General features: G+C 42.7%; 1 protein-coding gene across 5 annotated transcripts in view; it reads left to right on the forward strand.

Annotated features, from left to right (window-relative positions):
• EPHB6 (EPH receptor B6) overlaps nt 1-23,579 on the forward strand; it is a 66,307-nt gene that overhangs the window by 21,589 nt on the left and 21,139 nt on the right. For 3 of the 5 annotated variants that reach the window (XM_057415943.1, XM_057415942.1, XM_057415946.1), the window contains 4 exons: nt 5,604-5,668; nt 8,399-9,095; nt 14,662-14,817; nt 16,848-17,186. In XM_057415943.1, the coding sequence (XP_057271926.1) occupies nt 5,604-5,668; nt 8,399-9,095; nt 14,662-14,817; nt 16,848-17,186 (1,257 nt within the window). Of the gene's footprint in view, nt 1-756; nt 830-5,603; nt 5,669-8,398; nt 9,096-14,661; nt 14,818-16,847; nt 17,187-23,579 lie in introns of all 5 variants that reach the window. The other 2 variants (XM_057415944.1, XM_057415945.1) reach the window with 2 other exon arrangements.

Below are 23,579 nucleotides of genomic sequence, written 5' to 3' on the forward strand. Positions count from 1 at the left end.
GTGCCAGGAACTCAAGTTGGACCACAGGCCATAAGATCAGTGCATCTGTGATGCCAGCATCCGGAATGAGCAAGCTTATATGAGTGAGTCTGTTATCTCTAGCAAATATCAAGCCAGACTAGCTATTCAGTAGAGTAAATGGGTTGGGAAGTCAGTGGGGACTAGAGAGACCTCCAGGCAGCTGGAGGAGTTATCTACTAAAGGGATCAGGAGGTCCAGGGATACCTGAAGTTCTGGAGTTCCCAAAGAGTCTTGTCTGTATATTGTGTGTCTCTGTGCAAATGGAGTAAAGACATCCCAAGGGCCAGATCCTGGGTAGGCTGAGTGTCCAAGACCAGTTCCTGGAAGGATCTATAGTGCTTGTGCTTAAGCATGTGTTTGTATGCGTAAGTGGGGTTCTGTGGAGTGGGGCAGTGCTACAGCAACTGCCTGTGAGCCTTGGAGGCTTTCATGTCTGAGTGCCAGCAACCTAGGAGAAGAAGAATCCAGGGCCACCTACTGGGTAGGCTGCGTGCTTAAAGCCAGTTGGTAAAGGATCCATAGCGTGCCTGTGTGTGAATTGATGTATCAGTGAGTGAGGGTGTCTGAAACTAGGAACAGGAGCGGGGCTGCAAGCTTCAGGTGCTTGTGTGTGCAGGTGCCAGCAAATGGGGAGACCACAGATCCAGAGGTCAGCTACTGGAGACCAAATGTTTAAGAACAGTTGTTGCAGGGATCCATATTATATATAAATGCATATATATTTCCCACTAACAGACCTTCACCCTGACCAGTCAGAAAGGGGAACAGGATGAGACCGTTGGTGGTGCTGTTTCTGTTTGCATGACTGGTGAGTGTTTCTGTCTGTGTTGATCTTTGTAGCTGGCTGTATATGTGCAGTGCCTGCATCTGTTTGTGTGTGTGCCTATTGGGAATAGCCACTCAACCTTGCTATTGGTTAGACCTGGGGACGTGGAGCTACAGCAGCCCTGCTTATGTGAGGTTACTGGATTTAGCAACCCCTAAAAATATTTTTGTACAAGCCCAGAGAACGCTTTCTCTTTACAGCCCTTTTAGAGAGCATTTACAATCTTCCTACTTCTTCGTGTTCAAGGCATGATCATATAAGGCAGAACAAACCCAGTAATATTTCAGTTCTTTTCAAGAAGTCTGTTAAGCCAGAGAGCTTTGCTGCTTGGGGCATTCCGCTGCATAGCAAAGCAGTGTCTCTGAATGTTACCTTTTACCCTACTGCCCTTTGCTTTGTCTGCCAATGTACATGAACATCTGGATACATTCAGACTTCAACTGGACAAAGCCTGGAGAAACATGCTGTAATTTAGCCTGGTCTTGAGAGGGGTGTTGATCAAGATGACCTCTATACCTCCCTTCCAGCTGGTTTCATTCTGTGATTCTATGGTGTGGTCATTCTTAGCCCCAGCTTCCTTATTCCAGAGCTAAAGGGATTCTTTCGCTGTCTTCTCAGTATCAACCTTTTTTTTCAGTGGCTATGGTTTGCCTAGACTTGGGTTGTATAATTCCCTCTTGCACCACTCCACTGTTGAGACACTGAGGGCAAGTGTTCTTGGATCCAGAAAACTGACCGTCTCTGCAATCCCAAAAGCTGTTAGAACATGCCTGCCTACATGAAGGTTGTGCAAGGGTCAATCATCTTTGGATGAATTGTCATTCACTTGCATCAGGGAACATTTTGCCTGTAACACAAGCACCGAGCTGTCTTGCATGAAAGTATAGGCTAACCAAAATCTGATAATCATTGACGTGCCTATTCTGAACAGCCTGATCTGTGAAAGCAACTTCCAGCCTCTGCCCACTTGACCTTGATGTTGACATTATAGCGCAGTGTAGCCCAAGAGATTGGTTTGTGGTGGTAGGTATAGACTGGTATTAGCATAAGTCTTTGGGATTTTTATTTCACCCTTTCTGGACTGCCAAGAACAAAGGACACTGAAATGACAGTGCTGTTAATTCTGAATTTTGTTTGAAGAGTGTAATGGATCCATTTGAGTCTTCTATAAAAAATGCGGGGTTTTTAGTTCAGGGAAGAGAAATAAAGGAGGATGTTTCATCAGCGACTTTTCTGTTCTTTGAACTAAAATAAGTCTAGTAAGAAATTGGAATCTCAGTCTTCAAAAAATATAAGATTAAAGCAGGAATCAAAGAGCTGTCATAATTTCATGTGTTTAAAAGCCTCCAGATTACTCAGATGCCTTAATTATTCTCTATTTTTAATCCAGAGTGGAATATTGTTCTGTTGATACCCTGAGGTCACCTCAAATCAGTTGTACTCAGCAACATCATGGACTGGCCTGGGCCTGGGCCTGATGTAGTCTTGTAAGACCTTGATTTTGAGCAGCATAGAAAAGGTGTAAGCCATTTTTCTTCCAGGTTGGTAAATTCAGCTGAACAGATCATTGCTACCTGCACTTTAGAGCAGCAGAATACTGGTCTGGTGCAGCACAGTGAGGATGTGGAATGCTGCATCAGTACTAATAAGGTGGGAAAGTGAAGGCTCATACCTGGACATTGCTATATAGTCATTCATACAGTTAAATTATGAGCACAGTCATGGGTTTGGCCCATGCCAACTAACCTTATCCTAAACAGTGCCTAGGCATAGGTCAGAGGTTAGGGTGGACCAAGGACCATTTCTGAGAGATGGTATGGATGCAGCCATGCACGTCTGTGGGTTTGGAGTTTTTAGCCATGTGGACATAAACCATAGTGCGCCTGTTGTCCTCAGAATTAGAAAGCAGTCTAACAGCTTGTTAGGTGTATGAGTGTACATGCAGCTAAGTGTGCCTGGGGATCTGATTCAAGGCACGCACCCAGTACAAGAGGGAGTAAAAGAAGAAAAGCAGTGAGGGACTTTTGACAGTAAGTCACCAAATAAGATTTATGCCCATAACATTCCTGTGTGCTTTTCTTGGCTTGCTAATGCTTTCTGACTGAATTTACTTACTGTGAGAGGGACAGTTCTGTTTCAGGCTGCCTGTGTCTCTTCATCTGTGAAACACTCATGTGCTTGATAAAGATTACCTTGCCCAGTGATGAGAAGCCATCTCAAAAATGTACTTCCCGCTAACTGTGGCAGAACCCAGGCTGTTGAGAAGTCTTTTCTATCTTCTCTTTTCTTTGCTTTCAAACTTTTTATCTGGCTTTCCCTGCCCTGGTTAACTTTGTTTTGTTTCGGCTTTGAGCTTCCATGGGATAGTTGCATTATACTTTATTAAATGGGAGAGCCAGACCTGATTGGAAAAAAAGATTCTTTCTTTAATGAAAAATGACCTTGTACATTATTCCAGCATATCAAAGCCAGGTTTGGGAACTCAGTGGCACAGTACCGACACAATAGAGTGCTCCCCCTGTGCCAGACTGTAATTGAGACAGTAGTGTGCATGGGGGAATGCCAAGTCCCTCTGCTGCCAGGACAGCCTAGGGGAAGATTATGCCTTAAGGAGCATCGGCCTTTCACAGATGTTCTGATGCTCAGAGGAGGCATTTGAGCTGAAATAATCCAAGGGTACCAAACTGCTCAGCATTTCCTGAGGCCTGTTAGGTAAAGGGGGTTGTGCTTTAGCTTTAACCAGCAGTTATTTCCAGTTCTGGCAAAGTAGCCAGCCCAGATATTTTGCACTTTTAAAGCAAGGAACTGCATCATCGGCTCTTCACAAAGGTCTAAGAAATAAATGAGCTCCTGTAAGAATATAGGGAACATCAGTCTGGGGACATCAATGAAGCCTAAGATCTGGATAAACTTGCTCACTTGATCATGTCTGGTTTAGGATGAGTCTGGTCTTTCCTTTACACTGATTAATGTGGAATGAATCCCCAGGAACACTGACAGGGATAGTGGAGTCAGCAATCCATAATCTGGAAATAGAAAATATTGAGGATCTCTCCTGTGTAAGACATAGACAATCATATCATAACAAGGGGAATAATGAATCCTGTTTGTAAATAAGCTGGATGTTCCTGTTGGGGTTTGGTTTTTTTTCTGTTTGTTTTGGGGATTTTTTTAAACAAAGCAACCAGATAGAAAAAATAAAATAAACAAATAAAAGAGGCTTTTCAGAGTTGTAAGGAAAAGCAGTTGATTTGTTCAGTATCTACAACACAAGTAAATACCAATTGGATGGAGTCTTTCTTATGCATAGCATAGTATAGCATGCGCTGTCTTTGTCCCTGAACAGAAAACAGCATCTCCAAGAGCAGTCAAGGCTAGTATCTGCCTGTCATGGTTTAACCCCAGCCTAACAGCTGCTGGTTCACCCTTTACCCTCCCCACAGTGGGATGGGGAAGAGAACTGGAGAAAAAAGTAAAACCGGTGGGTTCAAATAAGAATAGTTCAATAGTTAAAGTACAACATAATGCTAATAATGAAAAGGGAAGTAACAAGGAGAGAGAGTGAAAACTAAAAGTGGGAGGGAATAAAACCAAAACAAAAAACCACAAGTAGCAGCAGTGATGCTCAATACAATTGCTCAGCACCCACTGACCAATACCCAGCCTGACCCAACCACTGATCGCTCCCTTCTGGGTAACTCCACTCAGTTTCTATAGTGGGCATGATGTGCTGTTGTATAGAATACCCCTTTGGCTAATTTGGGTCAGGTGTCCTGTCTCTGCTTCCTCCCTGCTTCTTGTGCCCCTCCTCACTGCAGAGCATGAGACTGAAAAGTCCTTGATCAAGGTAAGCCCTACTGAACAACAACTAAGCCATCAGTGTGTTATCAGTGTTATTGCCAGATAAAGCCAGACCACAGCGCTCTATCAGCTGCTGGGAAGTAAAGTAGCTCAGGGCACTGTCTCCAGTGGTAGAGTCAGTAACAATGGAAATGCAGACTAGTCATGGGGATAAATTAGGCCTGTGAAGTTCTGCACGTACCCTACTCCTGAGCAGTACAGTGCAAGAGACCATTTAATACTGATTTTCTGATAAAACTGGGACTCGTACACAGGTTTGCAGCCTGATCAATGCCCAGCTCCTGAACAAGGTGAATCCATTACAGGATCAACGAGGTCATCATCCTAAACTGCCACAGAATTTGGTTCCAGAGTTGGAAACAAAAGTGTCCTGCCTTGTGTCCATATTTACACCTGCAAATAAAATGATCAACCATGGTCCTGAGAAGACTGGCATGCGTTCATGCAATTCATCTCTCTATCTCACCCTTTCCTTTCCAAAAAGAGGGTGGCCCCATCTGTACTGCTTGTTATGAGAGCTCTTCTCTGTGCCGTCAGTGTGCTTATGCTTTGCCTGGGGAAGTTTTCACGTGGCCAGAATATTGCCATGCAACCTGCTAACCGTGAGTTAGCATGATTTCATGCCCCGTGCCTCTGCCCCCGTCTTGAGCCTGCTTAATTTACTAGTATGGATGTAGCCTGTTGTATCTCAAAACATGAATGTACATTCTGGGTGCGTGGAAGCCCTCTCCAAGATGTGGTTTTGGGTTGGGTTCTGGGTGTTTTGTTGGGGTTTTTTTTCAGAGATAATCTTACGAGAGGCAAGTAGGGTTTTAGCCTGACTTGGAAAAGCACAAAGTATTTGTTTGTTTGTTTGTTTGGCTCTCTATTTATCTATTTATTTAAATATAAACAGAAATACTTCTGGATACAACTAGAGAGACCTCAGAGATCGGCTGGACCACCCACCCTTCTGATGGGGTAAGCATTTCCTTTGTGCTCTACTTAACTTCATTTGTGCAGGGAAGGCGTGCATGCATCTGATGAAGAACGGCAAACTGGAGCCAGTGAAATGTGTTTAATGGATTTTGTACACATGAACAATTCAAACATGGTATGTGGTGCAAAGCCGGATAGGAGGATACTGGGTGGAATTCTATTGCCACCTCACGGTTTCTCTGCTCATGGAAACTGCTGTCAAAGCCACATCCCTTCCACACATGCATGGGGTGCTTGGTCTGCTCCCATGGGTGATGTTGCTCCCTGTCTCTAGCTCCTTGAAGAGCCCTAGCTAAATTCTGCCTTTGAAGTCTGTGAAGCAGGAAGGCAGAGGTAGGTTGGTGCTGCTGGAGGTTCCTGATCCTTGTGGAATGATGCGGTGAAGTCTGTGTGGCCTTCTCTGTAGGTAGGGTTGTTTAATGCTCTTCTGGGGGACAAATCTGCTTTGCAGAGTTATACTATGACTGATAATCAGTGATATGGCTGTCCGTAATCAGTCAAATTGTGCAGTAAAGGGTAGATGAATGGTGTGTAAAACTATGTTTGGCTTGCCCCCATTTGCTGGGACACATGCACATGAATTAATACTTCCCTTGTAATTCTATACTTTGCATCCTAACCTCTTTCTTCAGTTGCCACTGGCCAGTTGCAAGCTTTCATTAGAGGCTCAAAGGTAAAGCTAGACCTGTGGTAGTTCACTGGAGCTCCAGTCTAAATGTGTTCATTTATCCATTTTCTAGGAGCCTGCCTATGCATTCCAAGCATTTTGACACAATCATCATGCAGATTGAGTGTTACTGTTCATAAACCAGATCATAAACCAGTCATGTATGCTGTATGCCGGGATGTGGAGAGCATTTAATAGGAGAAGTAGCTGCCTGGGAACCCACGACTGGTGCACTGAGGGGTATACTTAGTCAATTCTGTGTAAACCTGCAGTCCAGCTGGCTGCGCTCAATACTGGCTGCTGGCTGTTTACCTTCATGCCCAGAGCTAGGAAATGAATTTGAAGCTTACTGGAGCATGAGACACTACAGGCTTTCTGAAGCTGTCAAAGGGTGGAGGGGGGGAATAAAATTCATGAGCCCTACAGCCATGGCTCAGAACCAGAAATGTGCAGCCATAAGTGAGGGAGATATATATTTATCTTGCACATGTTGTTACTGACTGTGAGCTCTCTAGGAGGTATGAATGTGAAGGTATATTGCAGTCTTCTCTGTATTCTGTCAAGCATCTGAGTTTAGCCTTTTCTGTCTGTTGATCCATGTTCCAAGCTTTACTCACTTCCTTGGGAGGTATTTTGTGACCCCAGTTCTTGACCAAGCATGAGATTTCCAGTTTCTGCTGGATTTGTGAAGAACAGGAACTGCAGACTCTTGCTGGAATAGCACAGACAAAGTAGCACAGTACTTTGTTCAGTATTGTCTGCATGACTTGGAAGGAAGAGGGGCTCAAATAAACTGCAATTATCCCGTTGTTTTATTGCTTCAGTAAGTGTTGAAAGTACTCCGTACTTAGAACAGACTAAGGTGACCCCAGAAAGCTGCATAAGGCTTCAAAAAGTTCCTGTTTTCTGTTGCGTGCTTATGGTCAAGCAGAAAAAATGGAGCAACAGTTATGTAGATGGACAGATGTTAGAACATGATGGACATCAGAGATGCTATCACCAAAGGGAGTGGATCCCCTTTCTTGCCACCTCCAGTCACAGGTTCCCACCCTTCCTTTGCCCCATGCCTAAAGATTAGGGGACCACTGGGTGATCCAGATCTTCTTAATCCTTATGTGAAAAGTGATTACTTTTGATGTGTGTTATTCATGTTAGTTTTCTATGGTCAATAAAATGTTTTGACTCATTCTATAGCCACAAACATCATGATGCATTCAAATGTAGGAGACAGTAGTGGAAAAACAAGTATTGTATTCAGCCATTGTGCAAGGTTTGACAGAAATTGCTGTAACATTTAACTGTACCTTTGGGTTCATCTGTGAATGGATAACAAGGCTGTAAAACTTCATCCTCAGTCTGACATCATTGTTTAAATCTCAGGCTAGCAGAATATCCAAAATTTCCTGATTTGTAAATGCACATTTTAGTTTGATCTGTTTGTATAGAAACTGTTCTGTTAATAATGAAAGACTCTCCACAACCACATAGCCGGAGAGAAAGTGAGAGGCAGCAAAACCACCTTAACAGAGATCAGAGCAACCTCGATTAGGTCCTCCCAGGGCTGCCTTAGGAGGGTGATTAAACCATTGTCCAGGGATGAAAGCCATCCAGTTGAGTGAAAGACACAGGTTCTTTGCATCGCTTTGCAGAGTGCTACTACCTACATGGGCCTGACATTCAGGAGATGCAGGAAAGATTTGAGTATTGTACAAAACTTGGTGGGAAGGTGGTAGCTTGCTCTAAGGTAGGAACCAAAGGCAGGAAAAGGGAGGGAACAAGCATGACATATGACAGGCTTGCATGAATTATGTTTTCTTTCACAACAGTTCTTACTTGCAAACTTTAACAGCTCTTCTTTACAGGGTCATACTTTGTCTTATATAGAGTGCTGTGCTACACATGCCATCACCTGGTCCATGTCTTATCATAGACATGGCAAGGTGAAGTGAGGGGAAGAAAGCCTGTCCTGTATTTTTGGTGCAATTGAACACTGAATCCATATTTATTTTACTATTTCTTCTTCCTTTTCTCTCCCATATGTGCAGTGGGACGAGGTAAGTGTCTGGGATGACAAGAAGCGCCTGATCCGAACCTTTCAAGTCTGTAACGTGGCTGAACCCGGTCAGAATAACTGGTTGCGTACTCACTTCATAGAGCGTCGAGGAGCCCACCGAGTCCACGTCCGCCTCCGTTTCTCAGTGAGAGACTGTGCCAGTATGCGCACCGTGGCCTCTTCTTGCAAAGAGACTTTCACACTCTATTACCATCAATCAGAGGCTGACACAGCTTCTCAGGAACTGCCAGAGTGGCGTGAGGGCCCCTGGACCAAAGTGGATACTATTGCAGCTGATGAAAGCTTTTCGCAAGTGGACAGCACTGGGAAGGTGGTAAAGATGAATGTTAAAGTGCGTAGCTTTGGGCCACTCACCAAGCATGGCTTCTACCTGGCCTTCCAGGACTCGGGAGCCTGCATGTCCCTGGTGGCAGTCCAAGTGTTTTTCTACAAGTGCCCAGCTGTGGTGAAAGGATTTGCTTCCTTCCCTGAAACTTTTGCTGGAGGAGAGAGGACCTCGTTGGTGGAGTCCCCAGGGACGTGCGTACCAAATGCTGAAGAGACAAGCATGACTGGGTCTATGGGTGTTCGGTTGCACTGCAATGGAGAAGGCGAGTGGATGGTGGCCATTGGACGATGCACCTGCAAGGCTGGCTACCAGCCTGTTGACGATGAACGAGCCTGCCAAGGTGAGAGACCCTTTACCCCACCTCTTAGGCTGCCACCTTGTAAGTTCTCTGTGTTAGGAGTAGTTGGCATTTGCTAAGTTTGCAGTGCTAGGAGGTGAAGTCATTTTTCACCAAGAACACTTACTAGCACCCTCTTCTGACACTTTGGCACCTCAGATGAGTCAGAGTGACCACTTGTTTGTGCTAAGAACATGTCTAGAAGTTCCACTCGAGGCCTTAGTTCAAGCTGCCACCAGAGACAGCCTGTCAAGCTACATGTACAGAATTGGTAGGAGTTGTAACTAACAATAATTAGATCTAACATAGTTCCACTTCTTTACTAAGAGGCAGCAGCGTTAGGGAAGAGATGCCACATGGAACAAAGCTGAGCCCAGAGCTAATAATAAACTCTGTGTCCTGACTAGTTTGGGGCCTTTTGCCAGTGCTGTTGGAACTGGTGATAAAAACAAAAGTAAAAGGGAAATGGCAGCAGCCTGGTCATGGGACAGGGAATGTGCAGCAGGGATCTATGAGCCTGGCTCAGTAAGAAAAAACAGACATAATGGTATTATCATTACCTCTAATATCCTTTCTGCCCTGGGGCCTATAGTATTTTCTGTAAAATGATTGTAGGAAGAAGTAGAGTAAATTGCAGTACCCAGTAATGGTATTGGGCCAAAATCTGGCCAGACCTGGACACCCAGTCTAATGTCACGACTATGAAGCTTACGACAGTCCATTAGACCCAACGGCTTACGCTGGTTGTATAATTTTATGTGTAACGTTCTTCTGGTACTTCCTTGGTTTTAATCTGTGTCTACGCAAGCTCTCTCAGCAATGTAAAATGTTGCTGCATCACACTTAGTACTCCAAAAAATAAATGTGATGTGGAACCGAGTTTTGGCTGCAGACGCAATTTTAAAATTGGATTTTAATTTATTCAAGTAACAGTTTGACTGGGACGTTGGGAGTACAAGTTATTCTGGTTAACTCCAAGTGCAAATGCCAGGGATAGTTAATGGTTGTCAATGTGTTACCTTCAATTTCTATTTCATGAAGTGATTGCAGTCATACAAAATAACTTTATTAAGATACCATTCATTGTGCTGGACTGGAGACCTATAAAGGAATTAAAATTGGTAAGTGCTTTTTATTTGTTTAAGCTTTGAGAATGATTAAAATGTGTGTGCCTTTTTATCCTGCTCATCATATATTCGTACAGTACTGCCCCTGAGAGTGAAGCTCAAACAGGCGTAGAGCAGCTCTATATGGCACTAGCTTTGTTGTCTGAATCAACAGCATGCCTAGTTCATAATCCAGGTAAACTGCAAGTCAATAATTTAGATAGTAGGCTTAAGCCCTCAAAAGACATGGAATTTAGGCTTGGCAAATGAAAGTAGGGACTTTTAGACAACACAGCTTCTGTTTTTTGTAGCATTCAATGACAGGCAATATTCCCTTGCAGTCCCATTATCACAGAAGATGGAGGTAGAAGAAAATGGTAAATATTTTAAGGAATAACTGAAATAATGATAGCGTATCAAATTACAAAGCACTGCTCGCATTGCTTACTTCCTGAGATTCCATGAGCAGCTAAGGACAGAAGGCAACCAAATAATGAACCTTAATGTCAAAAGGTAGACTTTTCTCCTGTCTCTCACAAACTCCTCTAGCTTGATCACTGTTCCTGATTTTTTTCTCCTGCTGCCAATACTTTGCTGTCCAGTTTGAATGGAGCCATGCTCAGCTAGTGTAGTTAATTCCTATGACTGGTGTTTCTTCACATGGAGTCCTTTCCAGGACTTCTCTGTATTTTCTCCCTTCCTAAGATCAGAAGCACACTGTGATACGGAGTTGCTACAGTGTTCTATATGAAATACAGAACAAAAGCAATAGCCCAAGGGCAGACTTCTCCTGATGATCCTGCAGAGAGCTCTTCTTAATAAGACTGAAGAATGCACCAAGGATGGGAAGGAGAAGCAAGTTTCCTTCTTACACTTTACTAGAAGAGTGTGTGGGCATTGCCTTCCCCCTCACCATATGGAAGCCTGTGGAATCCTCCATTGACCAGCTGTTACCTGTTTATTTTGAGCAAAGAATCTGACAAAACCCATTCTCAGCAGATAGAAACCCATTTTATTTTTTTCCCTACCCCCTACCATGAGTTAAGATACTTTTGTTTGTTTCATAAGACCACCTGCTGCTTCTTACTATATGGCAAATTCCTCCAGCTACATAGAAGGGTGAAACAGCATCCTTTAGTAAGCCCTTGGGGTGATGTGGGATATGGTGTGTAGGGGATTCACTTTTGCTTTTATCCAGGTAGACTTGTTCTCATGCTGAACAGTCAGAAAGTAGAATGGCAATTTACAGAGGAAAAAGGAAGGTTGGGACTTTAGCTCCTTTTCTTTCTCTACATGGATACACACATGGTGCCTTGCCTTGGAAGGTTTCCTGCAACTCTTCCACATAGAAGGCCTGAAATAGAACGTTTTGGGTGATTATGCTGTCCTAGGGTAGGGGTTTCCAAAATTCCAGGCTGATTGGCTGTTCTCCCAAATCTTCTCTCAGATCAACAGGTTCATTACTGAGAACAGTTATTCCTGGTTTCTGTCCCCACAAACCCTTTTGCAATACAACGTGTTTCTTGGGATTCACTGCCCACTACTTTTCGTTGCCTTTTAACTAAAAGTCACGTGGGATGTAAATTACCAGATGCTTTTGAAAATAATACTGCGAATTCATGGCTGAAATGTTTGAAGAAATATTTCAAAAATGACTATGGGGAGAAAAAGAGAGAAGAGAAAAGACTGCTTGATAAACTGCTGAGTTGGCTTCCAAATGGAGAAGGTGAGCTCTTGGCTTGAAACCTCACTGAAACAGAACTATTATTTTAATAATCCAAAGTTAATATTTTCATTTTTTTGTCTTTCAAGTCCAAGTACAAATCGATTCCAAGTCAGTTCCACCAGTCAAGTTCCATATCTAGTTTTCTCCATGGCAGTATCCAATATGATGCTTTTCCCACATCACTGTAAATGTGCCAATACTGTATCAGCATACCCCTGCATCTGCAGTTACCCTTCAGCTACAGCACACAGCTGTTTGAGGGCTCATTTATCCCGCAAGAATACTGCATGATTATTTTTGTATTATTAAAAGATGTCTTTTCCTCATAAACTTTTTTCAGTGTGCGAGGCTAAGGAAGTGTTAAGATTTGTGTTAAAGCATAAGCTTCAGTAGTCTGCTAAAAATGTGCATACACTATTGCACATGCATATACATATGCAGAAAAAAAAACACCAAAACACCAAAACCCAAACAAAACACAATAATCTCTTCTCAAATTTTAATCACTTAAAAGATGCTCCTTTAATAGTTTACACTTCAGGGATCTGTGGAAGTCATCCAGTTCAACCCCATGCTCAAAGCAGGACCAAATTGGGTTAGGTCACTCAAAGCTTATTCTAGTCTAGTTTTCATTATTCCTAAAGATGAAGATTCCACAATGTCCCTGGGCAACTGTTCCAGTGTTTGATGACACATTTTTCTTTATCCAATATAGAAGGAGATTGTAATAAGATGTAATCAGAGATTATTGCAACTTGTGTCTGTTGTCTCATGTTCTACCACCTTGTGCCTACACCTTTTTCATGTCCTCCCATTAGGTGCCTGATGCTGGCAAACAGGCAGCTCAGGGGTGAGTGTGTAAGGGGGAGCTAAGGAAAATTGGGTCAACATGTCTGAGATGAGCTGTGCCCAGCTGAATGTTGTGGCATCCTGACACTGTGCCAGGGTATGAAATATGACTGAGACAAGCTGAGAGGAAAGCACTTGTGCACTCCGAGCTCTGCCTTCTCCTTTCATAATAACCTTGGCTTGATGGGAAGTGGCAGCTTGCTCTGCACCCTGAGGTGCCAGCTCTGCAACCCTCTGTCCTTGCATTAGATGCTGTGAATTAATGAGAGCTGAATCCGTGTTTCAGTAGTGGTGCCTGGAAGATGATCAAGTCATAGTACACCCAGTCACAAGGCCTGTGGTTTTAGCTGGTGTTTTGCGAGTTGTTCTGCAGGCACACAGTGGAGGTGTTTCTGGAGAAGCTGTTCTTGTTCTACCTTTCTCCGGGATGGTCCTGAAATGATAGTGTTCACTAAAGAAAAGTGGTGGGCTTGTTTCTGCTTGGGTATTTACTGTGACTGTATCTAATGAGTACAGTAGTCATCTGTAGAGGTTGTAGGACCACAGCAAGTGGATATGATGCCATGGGCTGCAATAAGAAGGGAATGTAAAGTACATGAAAACTGAAAAATCCTAAGGTGTGAAAAATGGGATCATTCAGAAACAAATGAGGTATAGATTCTGTCTCTGTGCGGAAAGACAGCCCTAGGCTCACTGTAACTGCTAGAATAAAAGGAAGTGCCTTTTGCCTGTGTAGATTGTCAGGGGACTTTTTTCTCTTTCCTCCCAGTTTGACCTTTGATATACTATTTATAGAGTGACTGGACTGAGGCAATGCCAGGAAAAGCTCCATGTCATGGGAACAATTATCGTTGCCATCTATGGGCTACAGTCCCGAGTGCCGTGAGCTAGCGTATTTTAGGCAATTTTGGAAAGGAATAAAGGTGCTTGTGAATGTAAGCAGCTCCCTGACTGGATGCAGAGACAGGGGTGAGGGTTTAGGAGGAAGCAAAAGATGCGTGTTAGCTGCAGTCCCTTGGAGGTCATTCTTTAGCTACATGGAGGCCAGTTAGTGTCCACTGTAGTCAGTCCAGCCTAATTGGCAAAAACTGCAAATGTAAAACACGTAACTACTAATTTTAGGTCATTTTTCTGGATTGTTTCTTTTTTACCATCTTTTCATTAGGAAGTTAATTCAGCATCTGCATCTTTGCCAAACCTAGAATACTCCCATACTGTTCATAAGTGACTATTTTTCCATTTTCTCTCCATGTAGGATGTACTTCCGTCCTTGTTTCAGCTTTTTGCATAGGCATTCTCCTATGCATTTGCAGATTAAATTTGACTAAATTGGGAGTCCTTCATCCATTATTGGGAAGTTTCCAGACCTAGAGGAAAAGAATCCTAGTGCCTGCTCCTAATTTTGATGCAAAATCAGCCATGGTAGCTTGTATTACTTTAAACAATAAAACTGTTGAAGGCAGCATAAAAAGACAAAGTGCATTTTTCTGCCTCTGTTGGGTGGGGAGAAGGAGTTGTGGATAATAACTGTAACTGTTTGACTGTTTCCAGACGTGACGATGCTAGGATGCTCTTCGGCTTCTCCAACGCTTCAGTTCTTTGAGCGAGTAATGAGAAGACAATTTCAGATGGCCAGAGCTGTCTCTGGACTGGTTCTCTTTCATCTGCCTATGAATCAGTTTAAGCACTTGTTCTATAGAATAAACTGTTTTGAAATGGCAACTTTAACAATGCATGCTCCATAAAGCAACAAAACCTGTAGTAGCTACTCTGTGTAATAACCTTTGCCTACAGCAGCAGCACGAGTCACATGTAAATAAGATTGCATTATTTCTGAAATCTGAATTAATGAGTTTCCTGCTTTTGCCTCTTATTTTCCTCCTTTTAGCCTGTCCCCTTGGCTTCTTTAAAGTATCTGTGGGAGATGACCCCTGCCATCAATGCCCTGACCACAGCCACGCTCCACTGCCAGGTTCCAGTGAATGTGTGTGTCAGAACCGTTACTATCGATCTGCTTCAGACAATTCTGATGCTCCCTGCACTGGTAAGTATTTGGATGGAGGGTCTGAAAGCACAAAGAGCAGTTAATGAGAGAGAATGTGCCTGACAGATCCAGGAGAGTTGCAGTTCACCTCTTCTCATGACCTGTGAAATAACCCAAAACTACCCTTTGCTTCTCCAGTTGACTACAGGGTATAGCCACTCACTGAATGCAGACAGGAAGGCAGAAGCGTTCCTAATATGCTTTTTACGATGTTGATACACAGGTGAAACTCTGTTCTGAGAACACTGGGGTGTTGCAATAGTAGATGCTCAGAAATTTGAAAATGTCAGCTTTTAGATGACTCATATAATCTTAATTAAGTCTACTGCAAATATGCATAAGGAGCTACTTTTAATGAAAGAATAATGTACTCATTTCTCATGAAATGCAAATAAATTTCATACACGTGGTAAATACTGTTTGCTGAAGGAGTTAACCAGTATTTTCTTCGCTTTTTCACTGAAAATGTGTGTCATGGTTTAAGCTCAAACCATGACAATGTGAAAACCACATTTCCTGCACAGAATCCAAATTCTACAGATTTTATTTATGGGAAAACAGTTTTTTCCTTGGCTTCTCTGTGGTTCTCATCAGTTACAACTTTTCACAGTCATTGATTATGAATATTAATAGGCCAAGAAAGAATAATTAGATGCAGAAAATGAAATAAGGTTAGTGATTAGCACTCAAAAATAGAATTTCAGTAATATGTGAAACATCACCCTTGAATTTTGTGGAAGTGACAGAAAAAAGAATTACTTTCTAAAGCAATTCCCAAACACTGTATGACTCTGAAGTTAAACACTGAGAAACACAGATTGCTTCTGTAATCCCTTGCTTCCTATACGGCACAGAATCCATCTGCAGCAGCATTAAGCATCCTTTGCATTGACTGTGATTAGACTCCTTAAGGAAACTAGTATGTGATCGTGCAGTTAAATACTATACCACAATGCAAATGCTGAGTGGCCCAGTTAAGATCACAAAAGAGATTTCTGACATTTTTTGTTGTACAAATGTGTCATCTTGTCAGTAATACATTTTTTAAACAGTCTTCTGTGTGTCTGATGTACTCAAATGCGCCAGCAATGAATTTGATTGCATCTGGAGAGATCCCCCAGAAAGACCTCATCCACCTGTACCTAGTACAGAGTGTAAGCATTAGACAAAGAAAAGGCTTTGCCCATAGTTTTCATTGATATTCCTTGACTATAGAGTAACTGTGAGGATGAGGATTCTTGTAGTTCATTACAGCCTTCGGAGGGAAATGTTCTGTAAATCATGTTTCCCTTGCCCCTCCCTGTTACTAAACTCAGCTCTCTGTCCCTTCCAGTCTTGCTCTGTGTCTACGTCCAGGTTTAGCAACATAATACATCTGCTTATTTTTATCTGTCGTAGCTTTTCACTTCCTAGCACCAGCATTTTGTCCCATTCTCATCCCCACACCATCTTCTCACACTCTGCATTTTCTTCCTTCACTGTTTTTATGCCAGCAGAAGTGTTGGATGCACAGAATGAGCAGTTTTTTAGCTGTTAGAGTCTGCTCCCAATGCCATTCAGGAACCTGGCTGGCAGCAGGAACAGTCATGGGGAAACTGGTGTTGAACTCCTGCAATAGATGGAACAAGCTAACTGAAGTGTGAGAGAGTTCATTACTCACTCAAAGGAGAGAAATAGAAGTCTTAGTAAGGACAATACTAAGCTTGTGCAAAATTTCAGGTTTCAGAGGCTTGCAGTTTCCCCAAACACTGGCTGTTCTTCTAGGAAAAGGTAAAAGTCACACCCTGGAAACAAAGACCCTTCTTGTTAATTTTGTTTCTCTAAAATGTGATAGTACCATGTTTCCTTCGTATGTGGAAGTGTATATTTGATGTAGCGATGAATGTGTTTTTCTTAGCCTTGTTCCGAGAAATGACCAGAGAAGAGTAAGAATAAGAAAAAGCAACTTGTTTGTCTGTTCTTTCCCCTCTGCTTTGTCTTGGCCTTTCCCATTCTCTCATAGGATTTTGATCTTTCATTCTGTCTTCTAGGCATCCCCTCTGCTCCTCGTGACCTTAGCTACGAAATCGTTGGCTCCAGCGTGCTCCTGACCTGGCGTCTCCCGAAGGACTTGGGTGGCCGCAAGGATGTTTTCTTCAATGTCATCTGTAAAGTATGCCCAACAGGGTCCCCAGGGCCATGCTTGCGCTGTGCGGACAACATACAGTTTGAACCACGACAAGCAGGCCTGACAGAAAGTCGCGTGCAAGTTTCCAACCTCTTGGCCCGTGTGCAGTACACCTTTGAGATCCAGGCTGTCAACTTGGTGACTGAATTGAGTCCAGAAGCACCCCACTATGCCACCATCAATGTTAGCACCAGCCAGTCAGGTGAGGAGAACCCTGCCTCTGAGTCCCAAAATTTCTTCCACTTCCATCTCTCATTTGATCTTTGGAATCCCAGAGCTTTGTCTTCTTACTTATGTGTTGTGCCCTTTTTTATCTTGCCCTGCAAGTTCCATGATTTCACTTCTGCCCTTCTCTGAATGGGCTTTCCTTTTTTCCCTCTTGTTGCAAGAACTGGGTTTGCAGCTGATGTTGGTGTATATGGGGAAGAATTGCTGGGGCAGAAGCTGCCCTGGAGAAGATGGCTGTGGGAGATGTAGGTCAGAGAAAGCATGTTGCTTCATGGTGCAAGAGAAGGTGACACTATCAGGGTTTGGTGGGAATTTTGTGAGCATCAGCTTGCCACAGCAGCTCTTAGAGAGCATTTCTTCATTTCCTCTTCACCTTCTGTGTCTCCTACCCTTCTCCACCTCCTCTTCTTCAGTCTTTGTAGCATTTTTCACCCATGCATTTTTTTTTCCTGTCTGTTTTGAGGTGCTTCCTTTCTAGCTCCTATTCACCACCTTCCATTCTCCTCATTTCAGTTCATATTCTAGTGCACAATACTAGTGGTATTAAGTCTCACATCAAAACTGTCCACCTTTGCCTTGCTGCATATCATAGTAAGGAAGTGGAAAACAGACAGATAGGCACTTTCTTAAGGTGAAGATACAGTCACAGATAGGTGCTCTGTGACAAGAAAGAATGTATACAATGATATTTACTCATCACCTAAATATACATGACCCTGGGAGGGCATATGTGAACACTGTGCAGTCCTGTGGGTCATAAAAGGATATGAAAGTACAGCTTTTACAGTTCCTGGAGAGGTGTAAAATGGAGTTTTGATGAAGGATCCAGAGGCAGAATCACCATTGCTATTTTACTAAAATTGGTCTGGGTTCTTCTGCATGCCATGTATTGTCTTCTACCTTGTACTTGCTTTTTCAACCTTGCTGTTCATGTAGGTGGTCTTGGAATATTATCCTCCTTTCAGTAGGAAACAGAGATTTTTTTTTTTCCCTTTTACATGGTAGAAATATTTAAATGTGTTGTACAGTTGTATCAGAGGTGTTGTGGTCATTCTAACCGGGAATTAAACCACATGGATCACTAAACTAAAATACTAATGGCTTGTGTGGGCACTCGAAGGAAAGGGAGAGATTAAAGAGTTGAAGAGTAGGTCACGCTGATAGATAGCATAAAGAAGGCTTTATATATATGGAGGGAAATGAAGAACAGCATCAATCAAGTTCTGATTTTCTGTACATATCATATGCCAGGACTGGAGCTGGAGAGAGCCACGTGCATACAGGCATACAGTTCTGTTACATGTCAACAATAAGAGAATGGGCATATGTTGTTCTTTACAAGCATGCATAAACTAGTCGGGAGAGGAACCGTACACAGCTTGCTTAATAGAATATAATGAGGGGTAATGTGAAGAGGAGGAGAAAGAGGGGGAATAATTTGAACTGAGAGAAAATGTCTGTAAACATTTAAGAGATGTGTAAATGTTAAACTCAAAACAAATCCCTAATGAAATTCCACAGTGTAGTTGCAGAAACTCCTGCAAAAACAGGCTTCAGCGAAGCTCAAGAGAAATGCTGCAAAACCAGATGTGGCATCATGATCTTGGTTAAATCACATCTTGTCATTTCTGCTACTATACTATGGAAAGGAAAAGAATATATATAGACCCCAGTAATTCCCTACTGTTAGCAGATACCAGGGGTTTGATATCCCTTTCTCCCTTTTGAAATGTTATCTGACAGTCACTGCGTAGCAGAGTGTGTATAGGATAACTGGTCCCCTTAAGAGGCTGGCTGCAAGTAGGTGATCAGTTTTTCTTTACAGTAAAAGATACAGCTGGGTAATTTGTGTGGTAATTCCAGGCAGTTCCTTTGTCTTCTGCTAGAGACCTATTAGATCCTAAAGAATTCCCTTTCTTCATGCTTCTCATCTCAGCCTCCTCCATGTGTATGTGGCGTAATTTGAGCAGCTGTTTCTTTCTCCTGCCTGGAATCACCAAATCTACCCTCTTCTCTCAGTGTCTCTGGGTGTGCTGGGTGTCTAAGGTATCTTGTGAACTGAAATAGTTTCAGGGGAGGCCAACACACTTACACAGCAATGTGTGCTGAATGGCTTCTTCATATGTTTGGGGTTTTTTTGTTCTCCTTGCTCTTCCTCAAGATCATTAGGAGTGAGCTTGAGATGAGATGGCCTAAATTCATACTGACAGCTCATACTAACAAGGCCCTTTTTCCTCCATCACGTGGTCTGTCTCATCCATGTCCCTTCCTATCCCTTCAGCAGCTTTTCACTTTAGCATGGCTTATTGTTGTTGTATTACTACATTATTATTATTATTACTAGCATTATTATAATACAAAAAGGGATGGTCATTTCACAATCTTATGTTCTGAAAGAGACTAGGAGGTGACAGGAAGGCATGGAGGGTATAAAAAAGGCAGACTAGAGAAAGATAAGTTTTCAGAATAAATAGCCATAGCAAAATTTTTCTCTCCATTGAATTAAGGTGACCAAAGACCCTCCAGAGCTGGCAGTTTCTGAATATTCTGCATATTCATACATTAGTCAGAGTTCTCTCAGTTCTTCCAGTTGCTAATCCAAAAAAATCCTCCTCCCCACCCTCTGCCCCTTTGTTAGAGGTATCTCAGGCTGTGCTGGAACAGTGCTATTTTTTTCCGTGCTACTTATTCACTCTTCATCTTTGTCTTCAAAACACTGTTCATCTAAGGATGGCTTATCCTTAAAAACAGTCTGCCAGCCCTGCTTCAAAGTATGATAGCATCCTTTGGTTACACAATCATATTTTCCTGTGGTAGCCTGATTATCATGTTCCTACTCTTCCGTGAGTATGTATCTGAAGACAGAATTAGAAGGGCTGTCATGGAAAACATCCTCTAATATATTAACACTTAACTTTCTGTAGCAAAAAGCATCTGAAACCCATTTGGATAGTGATGATAAAATCTGTTTGGATTAGTAATAGTATGACATGGAAATTACCAGAAGAAAAAAACCTCGGAGATGAGGCAAGAGAAAAGGGCATTGCTTTCAACTCGGGTTTGAAGTCTTGTGGGTGAACACCTAGAGAAGTGTCAGGATATACAGAAAGACATTGGGAGGCTGCTCCAGATAACACGAACTGCATGAGGAAAAGCTATTATGTAATTGTAGTGGAGTTGTGCTTCCTCACAGAGGCGAAGCTGACACAAAGCAAAGAGCTGAATATCCAACCACATTATTAAAAAGAGCCCTGGCAAAAATTGTAATCATTATTTTAAGATGTTTAAGTGTGTCTCAGGGTAAACAAACATCTCCTTGTATGTCTCAGGACAGAAGTCAGGTTTCCATTTGAAAAACTGTGAAAAAGCTTCCTCTGTGCACATCTATAGCTGCATGTCCATTTTTTTTTCCCTATGCCTTCCACTGAAGCATGTAGTAATGTCTGTTGCCAGAGGCAGGCTACTGAACTTATTCATTCAGACATTTGTTACATTCCTAGAAAGAAGAGGCAGAGATAAAGGCAGCAGAGACTCAAATGTTGGAGCGAATCTGTGCAGACTTTTAAAAGCAAGTAGATTTTTTTCTTTTTAACTGGATCCAGACATTACAAGAGCTAATGGAGATAGGTGACACTAAAGATTTTCTGACCAGATTGCCTCGTACCTGTGAAGAGGTATAGAGCAGCCTTCTACATCACTTGTGTTCAGAGCAGTGAACAGCAAAATCTGGCAATACCAAAAAGCTGTTGAATTGTAGAAATGAAAGCTAGACAGTCTGAAGGCTTGTGTAAGACACTGAAGGACAGTTACGGATAGTGCTAGGAAATTTAAGAGGACCTGATATAAGATTTTCAGGTGAAGTGGTGTGAGAAGCGGAAAAGAATTAAATGCCCAGTATGATTATGAGATTACAAAGGGAAACGGATAAATTGCTTGAAGATGTTCGCTTTCCCAAAGAGAGACAAAGGAGTCCGGTAGACTTGGTTGTCAAAAGCAGGGTCACGGGCAAGGCGTTTTTGTGATCGGAGGAGGGAAAGAATAAAAAGAGCTGTTAAAAGCTACACATATATGTTATACCAAACTAAAACCAGCAGGTAAAGCAAGTGGTGTGTGACCTCTGTTCATTGTCCTCTGAATGAACTACATTATAGTTTAAAGTGCCAAGCTGTTTGCTTATTTCTGATCTAATTGCCAGCCCTGAGCACTCACTGGAGGTCCCTAAGAATTTAACTGTATTGTTTTCTTCTTACGTAGGAACAGCAAAAATACTCTTAAGGTTTAATTCGTCCCTTAATGACATGTGTTAACTTTACTGTCTTCAGTGGATTTGCCCAGTTATGATTGGGACTTAATAAGATGTTTATGGCCACACCACAAAAAGAAACTATTCCAGTTTCTGTCTTTACTGTGCCCTGTCTGCACCATGAGCAGAAGATGAATGTGCTTGTTTTCACATTTCAGGTCTCAGCAACTGTTTAAATGAAGGCAGAAACGTTTTGAGCATGCAAAACTAGGAGGTGCATAGTGAAACATGGCACCTTGTGGCATAAAGGGTTTTTTCCAGTGGAGTCGAGGGGCAGCTTTTCATTGCATGGCATCTCCCTTCCTGCTCTGAGGACATTTTTAAGAAGAAATAAGTACTTCAGGAAAGGGCCTGCTGTTAAACATGTGCTTTTGTTGTCTTCAGAACGTGTGAATGGTGCCTTTAGGTGGATGAAAAAAATGAAAAGCAAAACTACCCCAAATAGAGTTTCAGGGTAGTGAGAAGTAATGTCAGTTACACAAAGTCTTGAACTGAACAACTTCAGACTTCTAGAATGGCCAGTCAAAGGATTTCTAAAATTGGTAGACACAAGTTCTTGCTTGCTTTCTGGTTTAGATTCATGCTTCCACAGCCCTCTTGTATGTTTGATGTCCAGATCCTTGCTTTCTACATAAAGGAAAGTTGGCATTTTCACATAGTAATTAGCATCTGACACAGACTATAGGCATTTAGTATCGCAATGGAGTCAAGTCAAGAGAGCTAACAGCTCCATCTGGGTAGTGTACCAAGCTGTCTTGTTCACCAAAAGACAGAAACATAGCAAGCTATTAAGAGCAGACATAAAAACTATATGTGAAGCTTCCACACATGCACACTTAACAGTGACCTTTAGGTGGTGGTTCCAGGCACTAGTGCTACTTAGAAGCCCGTTGAGATTGGACTTCTGTGGTTCAGTGGCCCGCAGAGGGACTGAGAGTCTCAAACACAGCAGTAGTTTTCATACCTAGGCAACAATCCTAACAGGGGTTGGCCTGAGATTCAGGAGGCAGTCTGAACGCAAGGCTGCAAACAGGCTGTGACAATGAGGTAATTATTTTATTCTCTATGATCTGTGACTGAACTGGAACCACTGAACTGAGGAATGCTTCAAAGCCTGTTCCTTAACGCATTAGTGTTCTCATCTGCCTCTGTCTTCTGGTTTGCAGCCGTGACCTGGTAATGAAAGGCCTCCATTACTCTGATAGCCTAGATTTTTTTTCCCGAGGCAAAGAATTGTAATCTGGGGAAGAAGGAGAAGAGAGGGAGTGTGCTCTGCTTTTGCTCTGACCGCTGTCACATTGTTTGTTCAAGCATGATCCTAGAACAAGGCAGTGGCACTGAACACCGTGTCATCTTGCATTTAAAAATTACAGATTTGAAGATCAGAATAATGTTCCAGCTACAGCTGAAGGAACTTCATCGTTCCTGTGCATGACCAGTTGGATGGGGATTATTTTCATTTCTGTCTGCCCAACTTGTCAGTGACTGTATCTCCCAGCAGAGTAGAATTGTGCTTGTATTTCTTCTGATTATTTTGCAAAGTACTTCATAATGAAGTACTTATGAAGTTTAACCAAGCCAAGTGCAAGGTCCTACACCTGGGTTGGAGCAATCCCAAGCACAGCTACAAGTTGGGCAGAGAAGAGATTCAGAGCAGCCCTGAGGAGAAGCACTTGGGGGTGTCGGTCAATGAGAAAATGAACATGAGCCAGCTTCAGTGTGCGCTCGCAGTCCAGAAAGCAACCTTATCCTGGGCTGCATTAAAAGGAGCGTGACCAGCAGGTTGAAGGAGGTGATCCTGCCCCTCTACTCTGCTCTTGTGAGACCTCACCTGGAGTATTGTGTGCAGTTCTGGTGTCCTCAACATAAAAAGGACATGGAATTGCTGGAACAAGTCCAGAGGAGGCCACGAGGATGATCAGGGAACTGGAGCACCTCCTGTATGGAGACAGGCTGAGAAAGTTGGGGCTGTTCAGCCTGGAGAAGAGAAGGCTGTGTGGAGAGCTCAGAGCAGCCTTCCAGTATCTGAAGGGGGCCTATAGGGATGCTGGGGAAGCACTCTTC

This window comes from Pezoporus wallicus, unplaced genomic scaffold (assembly GCF_028554395.1).
Source record: "Pezoporus wallicus isolate ANWC-B61680 ecotype Strahan unplaced genomic scaffold, APGP_CSIRO_Pwel_v1 contig_6814, whole genome shotgun sequence".
Lineage (NCBI taxonomy): Eukaryota > Metazoa > Chordata > Aves > Psittaciformes > Psittacidae > Pezoporus > Pezoporus wallicus.